Source organism: Pinus tabuliformis, chromosome 6 (genome assembly GCF_031772625.1).
Source record: "Pinus tabuliformis cultivar Carrire ecotype Pingquan chromosome 6, CPIR1, whole genome shotgun sequence".
In the NCBI taxonomy this organism is placed as follows: Eukaryota; Viridiplantae; Streptophyta; class Pinopsida; order Pinales; family Pinaceae; genus Pinus; species Pinus tabuliformis.
In genome coordinates, this window is record NC_142292.1 from 525,629,950 (window position 1) to 525,645,435 (window position 15,486).

A 15,486-nucleotide genomic window follows, 5' to 3' on the forward strand; every position below is an offset into this window, starting at 1 on the left:
TTTATAAATCCAAATAAAAGATGTCAAAATTTATAATTTTAGGTGTCTTAAACGTTTTTGATATTACTGAATCTATTTCCATCGTAAAAAATATAATTTAAACACTGCATCTACATAATTTTTTGAATTTTTTTTGCCCAGATTCAGACCACTTTTGACCATCCTCACTCCCATATATTATGCTCTCAACAATATTGCATTAAATACAACTTACACTCTTCTATATTTCAATTAATAAAATTTTATCCTACTATCAACTATACATTTTAATTAATAATAAAATATTATTATACTATAATTCATCATTAATTACCTTCAAGAATGTTATAATATAACTAAATATTTATAAATAATGACTTTACACATATTTCCTAATATAATTATATTAGGATTAAATATCTTGTAAAATTTTAATAAATAAATCACTGAGTTTTTTATTTTATAAATATTAAAATAAAATATTATTTTTTTATTAATTATATTTTGATTAATTTAAAAAACACAATAATATGAATCTCAGAAATATAGTTTAATATTAATAATATAGGAAAAACTTATTCAAATTCCTTGGAAATACTCTAAACGGAATTAAATTATTCAAATAAGTAAAAAAATAAAATCATTCCTTATAATTCCATCTTATTAATAAGGTTTTTTACTCCCTGCACCAAACCCAAAAAACAATTATGAAACCTAGTAACGAACTCCAACATTCATTAATCACTTACAAATAATATTATATTAAACGTACCAGAAAATTAGTACATCGCAGACGGATTCCCTGCCGATTTAATTAATCGCTATTAAACGAAAATCAATATGCTTTAGTTATCGAGCGGCCATGTCAGGCCGCATTTAAAATGCTATATGGTCTCAAATAGGAGTCGCCGTTATTAGATCGCTCAACTACTAATCACCGGAAAACCACTCTGAAACTTACTGACTCACTCTGACATTCATTAATCACTTAACAAAATTATATTAAACGTAACAGATAATAAGATAATCCCTGCATATTTAATTTATCACTATCGAGTTATTAGATCACTCGCTCCTAATCACTCGAAAACTGCAACGCAGGCAACATATAATACTAATAATAACACTCGCTCCTAATCACTCGAAAACTGCAACGCATGCAACATATAATACTAAAATTTACTGCATTAAATACAGCACTACCTTACCACTCGCAACTTGCGTAATGGAATGCAATAATATGGAGCTTACCAAAACTTATTTAAGAGAATGCAATGGTACCATCCATAGACTACCATGGGTTGGATTCTTTTCATTACAAAACTGTCGAGAATCCTGCACCAATCCGTGAATCTATCTCACATATGGCCGATTGCGGAGGATTGCTCGTCATCGGTTTATTTCTTGCAGCGCTGCAAGAGTTTTTTCTGCAGTCTGCGTATAGCATTGGCGGGAGATCTGAACACCCTGTCATACGTAATAGTATTTGGGAGAAGAATTCAGTATTGAAGGAGAGTTCGACTCGAAAATTGAAGGGGATTACTGCGAACATTGGCAAGCCCCGTTTGCAGGTAAGTCAGAACGTAAATCAGGGCAAAGGTGAAGACCATTTCACTAAGGTACAAGATGCCATCAATGCAGTTCCAGAGAATAACCAGAACCCCGTCGAGATTATTGTTCAACCGGGCATTTACAGGTCAGTAACTAATAAACCCAAGCTTTTTTGAAGGCCAGTTTGATAAGAGAAAATAGCTTGGAACCGTATAAACTTATAATAGAACTAATGGCGTAGACTTCACCAAATTTGTCTGGGTTGGATTGAAACTTTTCTTAGAAATATCAGAATCAGGCTTATTAGGTGTAGGGCTACATTTCTGAATCGTGCTTTTGATGAATATTTTAAAAGCTGAAATAAGAGGATGGAGCTAAATTTATTCACTGAACTTAAGTTCACTCTGTTTTACAAAGCTAATTTAGTTTGGGATGTTGTCTTATGATTAGGTACGGAGGTTTGGTTTGGTCTCATAGTGAGGAGGCTTCGTCTAGTCTTATAATTAAATAGGGAAATTTGATTTATATCCAATCCTGAACAAGTTTTGTAATCCAATCTCAAACAAGATTACATATAAACTTCTCCAATTGAAAAAAAAAAAAACTAGTAACTCTTAGTCCGATACTGTGCAGGGAGAAGGTGATGGTTCCTGCAAATAAGCCATTCATAACTCTCAGTGGTTTGGACGCCCAGAACACGGTCATCACTTGGAATGACTCCGCGAAATCGTCCAATGGCACAGTTTACTCCGCAACCGTGACCGTGTATGCTTCAGATTTCACAGCCAGAAATATCACAATCCAGGTAAAGCATTTGGTTGTTAACATGATCAGATGAAGCCAGAAATATCCCAATCCAGGTAAGGTATTTGGTCTTTAATATCATGTTAAAGAATGAGATCAGTTGATTTAAAGAACTGAGTTGTTTTGCAGAATTCATACGGTTCCGGTAATCTGAAGCGGCACAATCAAGCTGTGGCGGTGAGTATTTCGGGAGATCGTTGCGCGTTTTTCGATTGCAGATTTCTTGCGTATCAGGACACCGTATTAGACAATAGTGGGAAGCATTACTTTCAAAACTGTTATATTGAAGGTGCCATCGATGTCATATGCGGCAGTGGAAAATCTATATATAAGGTAAAACGTAAAATAAATACAAATGATGGTGACTGCTTTCTTTGTTTATCTGTTTCAGATTTTGTAGCTGGTAAACAATTCAATAATTTGGGTTGTTGAATATTGCAGAACTGCGAACTGCATGCCATCGCCATGCACTATGGCGCATTTACAGCTCAGCAGAGATCGTCTCCGTCTGAAGACTCGGGCTTTGTGTTTTTGCACTGCACGTTGACAGGCAAGGGATTAATGTATTTGGGCAGGGCATGGGGTCGTTACTCCACAGTATTATTTGCTGACACTTACATGGATAACATTATCGTGCCACAAGGATGGGATAATTGGAAAGATCCCGCCAGAGAAAAGTAAGCCACTGCTATGCCATCCCCGCACCATGCATGCACATATAATTAGAATCCCATATCTCATTCTAACTTTATTGCTTTTCATCTCCTCTCTCTGTGCAGGACTGTTTATGTTGGGCAGTACCAATGTGATGGGCCAGGAGCAGCAGAAAGCCAAAGAGTTGCATGGTCACATGCATTCACTGATCCATGCAGGTCGCAGAGTTTTTGAACATCAGTTACATTGACGGGGGTAACTGGATCACATAGCTGCCATCATGTTTTGTGTACAGAGCTGCAACAAATAGTAGCACGCAATACCCTCGTCGTTTCTGAATTTAGAAATGGCTGCATTTTGATAATGCGCTATGCTGCGCATTTGGCGCTAGACAGTGTATGGATATTCTGTCCAATCCTATCGTAACTTAATTTTCCGGCAACCGAAAGGCCTTTGTCGTGGACTGGTTTTTATAGTTTGTATGCATTAAATGTGTTCTTTATCAATGAATGTAGAATAATACGAAAAACGAAACTTAATTTATGGACAATTATACGTATCCAATGCAAACAATCGGCTCAATTCGAGTATCAACTAAATCCATTATTGTGACTTTGGCATCGAAGTCAAACTGATAGCTATGAACGAGTAATTGTTTAACCGCAGTTTAACTAGATTGTTTTTTCTTTGGTAATATTTTGATAGAATTTACCAGCAAATTTGATATGGATTTTTGTAAATTCAGGTTATAGCTGTTAAATTTCAAGATTTTAGTTGTCTCAATAATTTTTGATAGTGTTTTTTTTTTAAGCTTCGGTAGGACCCACTCATTTTCCACTTTTTTACAATCTCGCAGGATTCGAACTTGGGTGGGGGTGTGAAAGCCATCCACCCCAGCCATTACATCATGCACATCATGTGCATAATTTTTGATAGTGTTGAATCCATTTTCATTATAAAAAAAATACAATTCAAACACACTGATACTGCAATATTTTTTGAAATTATTTTCCCCGCTTCCCACCACTTTTAACCATCCAATCAATTCCTCAACCCACTTTATTATTTTATATTTTTAAATAAATTATTTTTGAATAAAATTTAAATAAATATTATTTTTTGAATAACACATTATTTATTGTAATTTAAATAAATGTTATTGACACTAAACATGGCTCTCATCCATTCTACCCCAATCTTTGGTTAAAAGGCATCATTACTTGTCTGCAAATAATCCCTTAAAAAAAGAGAAACCGTTTGGAAGGATATGCTTCCCTATATTCCAATTCAATCAAAATTCTTTCGTGCATGACTAAATCATTTTTGGATAATTTATCCATTTTTTAATAAGAAAATGATATTTCTAAAAAAACCCTCAATCTTATCCCAGTTGCCTTATTTATAACAAATTTCAAGAGGAATTTGCCATATGCATGTGTTGCAAATGATATTTTAAATAGATATGCAATGATATAAAATCGACATGATTGTCATTGTGAGTATAGTAATTCATTGAACTACATAAGGAGATATTTAGTTATTATATGATTGTTAATTTTTAATTTTTTTTAATTGAAGTATTTTATATTAAACAAGAAAACAAGATTTATAGTGGAAATTCAGAATACTTTTTAGGCCGTTCATTGTAGCAATCACCATATACAAAGTGCATACTAAACAATTATTTAACATTAAAACCAAATTTAACAAGATACTAAACAATTATTTAACATAATAACTAAATTTAACCAGAAACCAAAAGGATTAAGAAAAAAAGGCATGTGTCTAGACCAAAGCCATTATAAAATCCATACAAATACGAACTGTTATCAGGAAATCTAGTGTCTACTCGGAGCTGCTAGTCCCACTAACAGTGGTAGCTATCTTAGAAACAAACAAACTAAAACTACTTTCGTTTTCCTTTATGAGAAGTAAATAAGAGTGGAATGAAGGACACCAACCTCAGTTTTGCGCTTGGTTCCTTGCTCGGTTCCTCTCCCTTTTGACAGATTCTTACTGCTTCTCCTTCGTCTACCCGGCTTCAAAGAGCACCTGTGGAATCAAAGCAGCATAATACTATCGAAGAACAGGGATTTACAATCATAAACAATATAAGACCAGATGTATATTGACCACACAAATGCATATATCATCAAACATACAAGAATGTGGAGGAAAATTTGAATAGCTTTATTAATATCAAGAATAGCAAAGAGGATTACAACCAATTGTTCTGACCCAACATCATCCTCCAGCATGAAAGCCCTTCTTTCACCTCATGAAAAGCTTAGATCACCCAACACTATGATATTCCAACAAGAAACCAACAACATTTCCTTACAAGATACAAAATTCTAGCCTCTAGATCTCTGGGATGAGGGATCCATATATAGATGATTGCAGGGGGGGTGAGTAAGCTTCTGGGATTTTGATTAGTGTCCTCTCTCTGATAGTTCTTGATTCCACTTGGAGATTGATGATCTCTTACTCATCCCTGGGCGAATTCAGAGAGGCAAGTGTCATAGGACAAGTTTATGGAAGATTCTGTGATCGTCCACCTAGCAAACTATCTCTGCCATTTGTACACTCTCGCCCATCACACCCTACAGAAGGGATTTTCAGTATGCATCGCACCCTTTACACTGGGCAAGTGGGATGCATCACACCCTTAGCACTGAGCAACTTATATGGTCCAATTTTGACCACTTTTGAGTAGTTTCCTGTGGAGAACTTCTGGGAGATGATGTAATCAGCTGACCTTGTTCCTTTAGGGTATGAAACAACACTTTTAGGGACTTAGGAGCCCTTGGTTTATGGACATGTTTGATTGGGGTTGCAGTGCCCAAAAATGTCTATAACAGTTGCCCCCTAAAGCATGAGGTCGTTAATCTTTTGATGTTGGGTGAAATGCTTTATCATGAGGATCCAAAGTTTTTTCGAGCTGGAAGGCAACCTGTAATAAGATACAATACAATACATTATCTTCATAATATTTTTCATGATCTAGCTGAGGCAGGCATTCCCATGCTCAGCTTTATAAATTCATTTTCATGTACATAAGACAAACAATCGTCTTTGCGGGAGACCAATGATTCTGATAGAGTCATCATCCTTTGATTCAGATGATCATCTGGGCAACAACAATGTACATTTGATGTCTTTATTTTCCTGAATATATCGCAACCCGGATGGATGGAACTAGATCTGGGGTCTTCAAACTCGTTCAATCTTCACTCAGAGTACAAGTCGATCCATGTGAAAGATGTTATGGAGTCGAACATGGAAAGACACCGCCTGATTACCAGCCAATGATGTAAGTTGTTAACAGGCGTGAGAGGAATCACCGATAATGATGATGACCCTCAAGGTACTACAGTACAATTCACGTGGTGTGAATAAGGGACTTGGCGTCGAACACCGTGCAAAATCTTTTGGTCGAAGGCCATTGATGTAAACCTGTCGTTGGAAATGAGAAACTTGCCATTGAGGCATGCAAGCTTCAAAGTACTGAAAGGGTTGTTCCTAAGTTGACTTCTTGGATAATGAACTGATGTCGACAAGAAGCGACCCGCTGTAGGAGGGCCTTAATGAATCCCAAATCTACGACACAGAATGGAGTAAATGATTTTGGAGGTGAAAACGATCTGATGATATAGGGTTCAGTGTGGCGGTCATGAAATAATGGAGCGTGAATGTATTGGAGCGGATGAGACACAGGTGGATTCTCTGAGTGACTTCTCTTGAACATACAGGTGACACTGACATGGATTGGTAGCGTTAACGCCAAATATGGATGGTGTGATGGACCAATGGTGATATGACCAGTGAACGGAACAACCCAACCCGACTTGGATGCGGAGTGAAAGTGTCATGTTCAAGAGCGACTTGCTACCAATAAAGTTTCTTCAAGTTTTCTTCCCAATTTTTCCCTAGTCATTGCTGACCAATACCTCTTTATTTTTGTCAAGCTTGAGGAGGATAACATATGATTTTTCTATAATTTTCCCTTCGGGCAAATCCAATGCTATATTTTAACGAGCCTAGCGACAATGAAACTCGTTCTTGTATGTATCGACAAGTTTGTTGCTATTCGGTTTTAACGAGTTTAACGACAAAGATAACTTGGTCCTTTTCAATTTTAGAGAGTCTGAAAGGGACGTAAAGGAAACTCCAATAATCCTTTTTCGTCATATAATCCCTTAAGTCTGAAAAAGTATAAAATAATACGAAAGGGATGAATTTTCGGTAATTTTAACGAGCTGAAGAAGACAAGCGCTCGATATTATTGTGTAATAATCCCTCATGTCCAAAAATATTAAAATCTAGAGGAGGGATAACACTTCCGGTCGCTTTAACGAGTTGGAGATGCCAATCGCTCGGCAACCTTTCATATTTTACGAGTTATGTGAAAAGAGCTTAAAGGAGACTCGTTTTTGAGGAACGAGTGATAATTTCAGGTAGTAGTTGGTTCCAGGTAAGGTTTGGAATTTTCTAGTCACAGCAGTGTCACAAGGATGGCTAACAGGATCACTCTTCGTAGCTGTTCCTCAAAAAGGGGAAAACAATCAAATGGAGGTGAATGATTAGCTAAAACAGAGTGGAGGTGATAATGAGAACACGACCAGGGCTCAAAATCTAATGATAATGCATTCACAATGGTTATTTACCGGAAATTGGTTCATTTTTTAATGAGCTTAAACTCTGGGGGAACGTTTGCTCATTGCTTATGTTTGATTTTTAACGAGCTTGAACTCCACATAAAAGTTTCTCGTGCCAGTCGTATAGTAAGGATATCTCATCTAAGATGCCATTTTTTATGGAGCTTGCACCTTTCAAAGCTTTGCCCCGGATCCTTTCTTTATGCAAGTTAGGAACAACCAATCCTACGAGTTTAAAGGGTTGACAAACTTCAAACTCTAAAAATAAATGGTCGCTCTTCGCTTGCATGCAAAAAGGTTTGCATGCCCCCAGGTATAGCGAAAAGTTTCTAGGCTATCATATGAAAGCTCCTCATCCGCACTGCAGACAAAATGCTTCCTTGGCGATGTCTACCAAAATAGACAAAGGTGAGTGGCACGGTCGCCTCCACTCACATAATTTTGATGAGGGAATCTAATTCTAGTCTAATCCCATTTTCCTAAATAGACGAGTGTGTCAGACTAGTCATATATCCTCCACGGAAACCTACCCTATACCCAAGGTTTTCCTGCTGAAACAGACCAGGGTGCATGCCCCCTGGGTTTCAGTCATGTCCTCCCGAATCACTTGCGTTCTTCAGGTGGACGGACTGGAGATTGATGAGACATTCCTTGCGTGAAAAGACCATTTAGGGATGACATTTTTACTATTTTCTATGTGTGAGCCGGAGAACGAAAGCTTGTCTACGAGCTTGACCACTCGGCCTTCATGCGGAAAACACATTACTCTAAAGAGTGAGGAGACAATGGCTTCCATGCAATAAATATAGTCACAACCAAGGAGTAGATTATAATCTAGAGGTCCTCGGACTACCATTACGTTCATGTAAACAGTTTTCCTTCTCAATGTTATGGGCACATTGGGAAGGATCCCTAACGGTCGACTCGTTCCTTTATTGAAGCCTATCAGATTTCTCATCTCAGGCAGAAGCGATGGCGAACCAAGCGCTTCGCAAGCAATTGAGGAAAGGATACTCAAGAAGCCCCTTCATCTATGATGGTACCAACCATGATCATTTTGTAAGATTTTACATTGATTCAGAATCGTACATTGGCCGGTACCTGGGGTCTGCCTAGTAGATTCCAATCGAAAGAAATGACTAGGTTGCTTGGAGGTGGGACCGAATAGATGGTCGGATATAACTCTGACGAACTTCCTTCCTGTGGTAAAGGAATGGGTAGACTGCCCCCATGTTCATCGGAGTCTATGTTTAGAAAAGGAATTTGGATGGTGTCTTTCTCAATCTCTTCGGTGACTGTGTCATCTGAAGATAGACCTTCCAAAGACAAGACCGGGTCGACTGCCGCCTCAACCTTTTTACTTTCATCTGGTATGGATTTAGCGGGTTTATCTTCAATGACATATGCTTCGACTGACCACAATGGCGTGTCGGTCGGATTTTCAACTAGCGATGGACTCGACAAGAGTTTCTTGTATCCAGGAGGAAGCCGTAGCGACGAATTCGGACGTTATCCAAAACTCTTTTAGCTTCGTCTAAGAAGGGGAAACGGTGGACGGCGTGGTCGCCTTCACATAATTTACAAGGAAATTTACATTTCCTTTTTTGTCCAAATGCTTTGTTCTCACTAGTTAATGGTGTACTTTCAACATGGTGTTTAGAGGTTGATGACACTGGGTTGTGCAAACGAGGAGACCAGTCCCTTAAGATCTAAGGGATGAAAGGACAATCTCGATGATAGTGGTCTCCTTTGCAAATGACACATGGAGATTTGGGCTTGGATGGTGCAGTGTGTGGATTTTCACTAGATGATGCCTGGTTACCCTTTTTCGCCTTTGGCTCCTTCTTCTTCTTCTCTTTCTTCTCCTTCCCATTCTTCTCCTTTTTAGTTACTTGATTTCTGGCCTTACCAGCTTTATAAAGAGGAGAGGAAGGAGGAGAGGGAGAATCAGATGAAGTAGAAGGTTTGGGGGTAACTTTAGTATCATCCAGTTTCTGACTTGATTGCTCAGGAATCACGGTGTTTTGAACGACGGAGATCGAGAAGAGCCATATTGGCAAGCCAATCGTCAATCTTGGAAGTGACAATGTGGCCATATGAGGTGCACCAACATCTCCCCAAGAGGAGAAAGGACTAGGATTTCCCCCAAGGGGAGATCCTTGGTTGGTGGACTCCATTGTCCTCAACCTAAGACCAACGCGGGAATGGTGATATTATTTCGATTAAAATAAATTTTAGACACTTTGACACAACTAGTGTTTTCAATTTTTAAGAGTCGAAAAAAAACAAAAGATGACTCTAGTCGCCTTTGATTTTTAATGAGCCTGAAGTGACAAGTGCTCAGATGGACCTTTTCCTTTAAGGAGTTTGAAAAGGAATGAAAGAGACTACTATGGAAATCTAGACAAAGGGATTACCAAATCAATCGCAAAACTGTAGAATACTTTTTACGGTACGGCAGTCAATCTTCCCGAATGTTGTGTTCAGTGCATTGCGATCGATAGGGCGACAAACACGGCTTCCTATGGATAAAGGATATAGCCTATTGTGGTCTCCCAATATATACTCGACGGTACGTGGGAGCACAAGTCCGTACTGTCACTTGTCGTCTCAAAGAGGAGGAATCACCCAACCAACAGTGAAAGCGACAGTTACTAGGCTTTACGACACCGGAATACGCCTCTAGCCTAGACTTCTAGATGTTGTGTGTTAGGTTCCAAAGCGTTTTTAGGTTCATTAAATTTATTTTACAGTTGATCTTTCTTAAGAAATTTTCCTTTTAGGTTCACCGCATGATGTAGATGTACAATTCCTAAAATGCAATCTAAGATGATAAACAATCGTTTATCTTCTTTTTGCAATGAAAATCCTAGCTACTAAAGAAAGAGAGATGATATTCTTTCAACATAGAGCAGAGAGCACACACTAGATGCACTGTCCTGAATCAAACCAACAAGCAGTCTAAATGCAATTGCACATGCATGTATTTGTTTTCAGTTTTCTTAATGTGTGAATGACAAGAAGAATGCTAAGTACAAATTTGAATTATCTTTTCAAAGCGACAGTACTAACAAATTTCTCTTCAAAAACGAAAGGAAGATAATGACGACACTTTACTATTTTGAATTGAAAACTGCTTTTGACACTTGAAAAACTACTAATTCAAATCAAATACAAGAGTAACTGTATAATTGACCATCAAGAACAATAGAATTCTTTTCTTTGACTGAAAACGACACTTGCGACACTTTCAAATCAAAAGACGACAATTCGACTATGCTACTACTTTGTAAAAGAGAACTGAAAATGGCGGAAAATACATAAAAACATTCATAGTTCTTTGCACAATGGAGGTGAAATGATGGAAAGGAAGGGGGTTTCCACAGTGGTATACTGATCACAGACAACAAAACTCCTGAATAGAGCTGAAGAGAGTGAACACAGAAACCAAAATCTGAGAGCAGAAGAGGTCTTGTCTGATCAGCGCACCTGTAACACAGGGAAAGTGCGATGTAGTGCACCTACTGCACACGGGAAGTGCGATGCATCTAGATTCCCAAGAGTAGAAGGTGCGATGGTCTAGGGACGAGACTTCAACTGGGTTCCGGGTCACAGTTTACAGCTCAGTTCAGGGATTTAGGCCGGGCAAGTGATGTACAGTAAATAGAAATCACAGGGGCTGATCTAATGAGGTTACTAGAGCCACCATTAGGGCAATTAGAAATTTTTCAAATCGATTGTTCAGTTTATAAACAAAACCCGGAGATAGACTGAAGCAGCATTGATCTACTTTGCACTTGCATAGCAAATGCAGTTTGAAGGCTAGCTGGCTTGACTTCAGGCTCAGTATGTAAGTTTATAAAACAAATAAATATAGACAAACAAGCAATCTATTCGCTCCCCAGTGGAGTCGCCATTTTTTTATTTGGAAATCTAGTGTCCACTCAGAGCTACTAGTCCCACTACGACTGGTAGCTATCTTAGAAGCAAACAAAATAAAACTACTTTCGTTTTCCTTTATGAGAAGTAGATAAGAGTGGAACGAAGGACACCAACCTTAGTCTTGTGCTTGGTTCCTTGCTCGGTTCCTCTCCCTTCTGACAGATCCTTGCCGGTTCTCCTTCGTCTACCCGGCTTCAAAGAGCACCTGTGGAATCAAAGCAACATAATACTATCGAAGAACAGGGATCTACAATCATAAACAATATAGGACCAGATGTATATTGACCACAAAAATGCATATATCATCAAACATACAAGAATGTGGAGGAAAACTTGAATAGCTTTATTAATATCAAGAATAGCAAAGAGGATTACAACCAATTGTTCTGACCCAGTGTAATCCTCTAGCATGAAAGCCCTTCTTTCACCTCATGAAAAGCTTAGATCACCCAACACTATGATATTCCAACAAGAAACCAACAACACTTCCTTACATGATACAAAATTCCAACCTCTGGATCTCTGGGATGAGGGATCCATATATAGATGATTGCAGGGGGGTGAGTCAGCTTCTAGGATTTTGATTAGTGTCCTCTCTCTGATATTTCTTGATTCCACTTGGAGATTGATGATCTCTTACTCATCCCTGGGTGAATTCAGAGAGGCAAGTGTCATAGGAGAAGTTTCTGGAAGATTATATGATCATCCACCTCGCAAATTGTCTCTGCCATTTGTCCACTCTCGCCCATCGCACTCTACAGAATGGCGTTTTAGTATGCATCGCACCCTTTACACTGGGCAGGTGGGATGCATCGCACCCTTAGCACTGAGCAACCTGTATGGTCTAGTTTTGACCAGCTCTGAGCAGTTTCTTGTGTAGAACTTCTAGGAGATGATGTAATTAGCTGACCTTGTTCCTTTAGGGTATGAAACAACACTTTTAGGAACTTAGGAGCCCTTGGTTTATAGACATGCTTGATTGGGGTTGCAGTGCCAAAAAATTTCTATAACACGAACCCCAAGTACCAGATCAAACTCCATCACCTCACTATCTCAACCATTAATTTAGAGAAAAGAAATGGCATTAGAACAAAGTCAAAATTAAAAAATACAAACCTTACTATTGTGTCACACTTACAAAGCATGAACTCGATATGATGTCATAAGATTACAACTAGTAATTAATATAGGATGCTAAATTGATAAAAATCCACCAGCATCTGAGCACTACAGTAATCATAAAAAATGCCAGACTTATAACCTCTAACAACTTGAACAACAACCATGCATTGAAAGCCACACAACAAGGACATAAAAAAAACCAAAATTTCCTTAAACACACCCCACACTTTGTACCACTCACTGTACCACTAGCCACTCTCTGAAGAAGAAATAATTCCTGGCTCTTGCGAACTTGAACAACGGGATCACAAAGATCTCTAGTCACAAAGTCACTCATAAAATAGCCCTCTACACTACCTAAGCGAGAATCCAAGTTATCCTAGTAAAATCGTTGATTATAAGAAAGAGAAGTTGTTAAAATCATCTTAATTCTTATTAACAAAAAACTTATTAATCATGCTTTAAGACATGTAGACATGTATCATGCAGTGTCAATACATTTTTATGAACTAATCCAGTCTCTGAAACTGTTGATGTCTCATTAAATCAGTTATACAATAAAGAATAAATTATAAATGAGAAATAATAAAAGAAATATGAATTTATATAAAATCATATTAGTTTAAATTTTCATAATGTAATTTATTTCAAGTAGTAAGCTAATTTTGATTATTAACTCTAAAAAAATCTAAAAGGATAATAATACAAGATAACCAAAATCTAAAATATAACAAATTTTAAATAAGCTATGTTTATGTTTAAAAAAATATTACTAAAATAATGGTATATCGAATTAAAGCCTCAAAAATGATTACTAAAATAATTATGCATAGAAATAAAGTCTCAAGGGTTAGTACAATTGGTTGAGTCTCCATCGTTAAAGTACCTTTGTTATTGAGAGGTCATAGGTTCAATTCTCTCAACACTATTGAGGTCAAGCTATGAGGTTGAGTTGGTAGGAAGTGATCTCTTTGTGTTGATATGCGTAATACAAATATTCCGTGGATGTAGCAGTCATAGGTTAGAGAACCATATGCAAAAAAAGATCCCAAGTCCTTGTTGTTAAAGCACCTTTGCTATTGAGAGGTCACAGGTTCATTTCTCTTGGTTGAGTTGATAGGAAGTGATCCCTTCGGGTGGATCTGTGTAGTACAAATTATTTATCCTTTGGAGGCATATTGGCTATGGCTAAGGACAATAGTGAATTAGATTGGGAGTTTGAGAGTGGAAAAACACAGAGAAAAGTGAGGCTCTGGAGGCAGAAGCAGAGGTAATATGCTGATAATGATTGAGCAGAGATGTCATTGGCGACTGAAATTGTCAGAATTGAGTCCCACAATACCTGTAAGAAATTGATTAACAGTGAGAGAGCTTGAATTTATTAACCATTTCTCAAATAGAAAAGAGGTTCATATGACGAATTTGGTTTTCTGTTGAAGGTGGAACGGGTCCATTGAATTAATGGCTAAGCCAATTGAATGCTTAACGGTTTAATTTTGGAGGGAATATATGTGATTTGATGGAGTTTAATAGACAGATGAGGTGGCGGAAGGTGAATGGCGGGAGTGTAACAGGTAGGAAGGCAGTATCAGGAGCGATGGAATCAGCTTTTTGGAGGGGGGAGAGTGGTTAGTGGTTTCACTCGAGGAGGGTCCAAAATGTTGTGAAGCTAACACGTAGGGGTAGGCGCAGCTTGGTATACCGCCCATTTTGGAGCCCCCCCCCCCCCCGACGGTAAATCTCGGATGGTGAGGGGGGGAGGAAACTGCATGTTGGCCATCGGATGTGGGAAGATGGGCAGATATGGAGTGTGATATGGTGGTGGATTAATCTTGATGTGATGGAATGTCTGGTGGGGTCAGTGAAGATTAAAAATATGGATTATTTATAATGTATGAAGGGGTGCAATGACTTAGGGATAAGTGGGTGAAGGGAATTATGAGCGGAGGGAATAATGATTTGGGATTTTAAACTTAGGGATAGGATTAATACCCAAAATTCTTGATATATAAAACCTTAGAGTAAACCTTTACTACTATGTGTTTTTCTTCTGCACATGAAAACACATTTGATTTTTGTTTGTGGCGCATTTAGACTAGCAGCCTGTGCATTTATAAAATCATAAAATGAAGCCCTTCATTTCTTTTTGCTTCCCTAGCATTTTATTTTCCTTTTGCCTTCTTTATTTAAGGCAGCTAACACCTATCATTTTATTGATATGGATGCCTATAAAGCATTAAATTTTCCTAACATTTTAACTTTTATTTCTTTTTCATCCATATCCTAACTTAACATTTTGAATTATTTTGACTAATATGCTAAGTTATCAAAACTAAACAATGTTACAACATCAGCTCTAGCTAGGGACTACTTCCTCCTGTGGGATGCTGAAACAGATACTCTCTTGCAATTTTCAAAAATAAAATAAACTCTCCAGATATCTATAGATGGTGAATGAATGAAAAATCAATATTGAATGTAATGTTTCAAGTATCTCCCATTGACTGGCAATGAGGGATACTCTCCTTCCAAATTCTGTAAGATGAATGTATTGTTCCCTTTGATTTCTGCAATGCCGAATGGAACAAACCAGAGGTTGTCAAATTTTTCATTCTTGCTTTTGTCTTCTCTCCTTGTATCCCATCTAAGCACTAGGTCACCCTTCTTGAAATTTCTTTCTCTAGCCTTTATGTCAAATAGTTCTTTCATCTTATTTTGGTATTTCCTTATCTTGTACTGAATTTCATCCTTGTATTCATTCAACTCAATAATTTGA

At 37.7% G+C, this 15,486-nt stretch overlaps 1 protein-coding gene across 1 annotated transcript; it reads left to right on the forward strand.

Annotated features, from left to right (window-relative positions):
* Positions 1 to 1,343: 1,343 nt before the first annotated feature.
* On the forward strand, positions 1,344 to 3,222 carry LOC149259602 (putative pectinesterase 11). The gene is made up of 5 exons (XM_089454638.1): positions 1,344 to 1,675; positions 2,164 to 2,335; positions 2,464 to 2,667; positions 2,776 to 3,011; positions 3,114 to 3,222. Exons 1-5 carry the CDS (start codon positions 1,344 to 1,346, stop codon positions 3,220 to 3,222), a joined length of 1,053 nt encoding a protein of 350 aa, XP_089310764.1.
* Positions 3,223 to 15,486: the final 12,264 nt, after the last annotated feature.

Excerpts from the sequence above, each read along its gene's own strand:
- LOC149259602 (XM_089454638.1), top strand. The coding sequence starts at position 1,344 with ATGGCCGATTGCGGAGGATTGCTCGTCATCGGTTTATTTCTTGCAGCG. Across the intron at positions 1,676-2,163 it reads GTTCAACCGGGCATTTACAG|GGAGAAGGTGATGGTTCCTG; the intron begins GTCAGTAACTAA and ends GATACTGTGCAG. Across the intron at positions 3,012-3,113 it reads AAAGATCCCGCCAGAGAAAA|GACTGTTTATGTTGGGCAGT; the intron begins GTAAGCCACTGC and ends CTCTCTGTGCAG.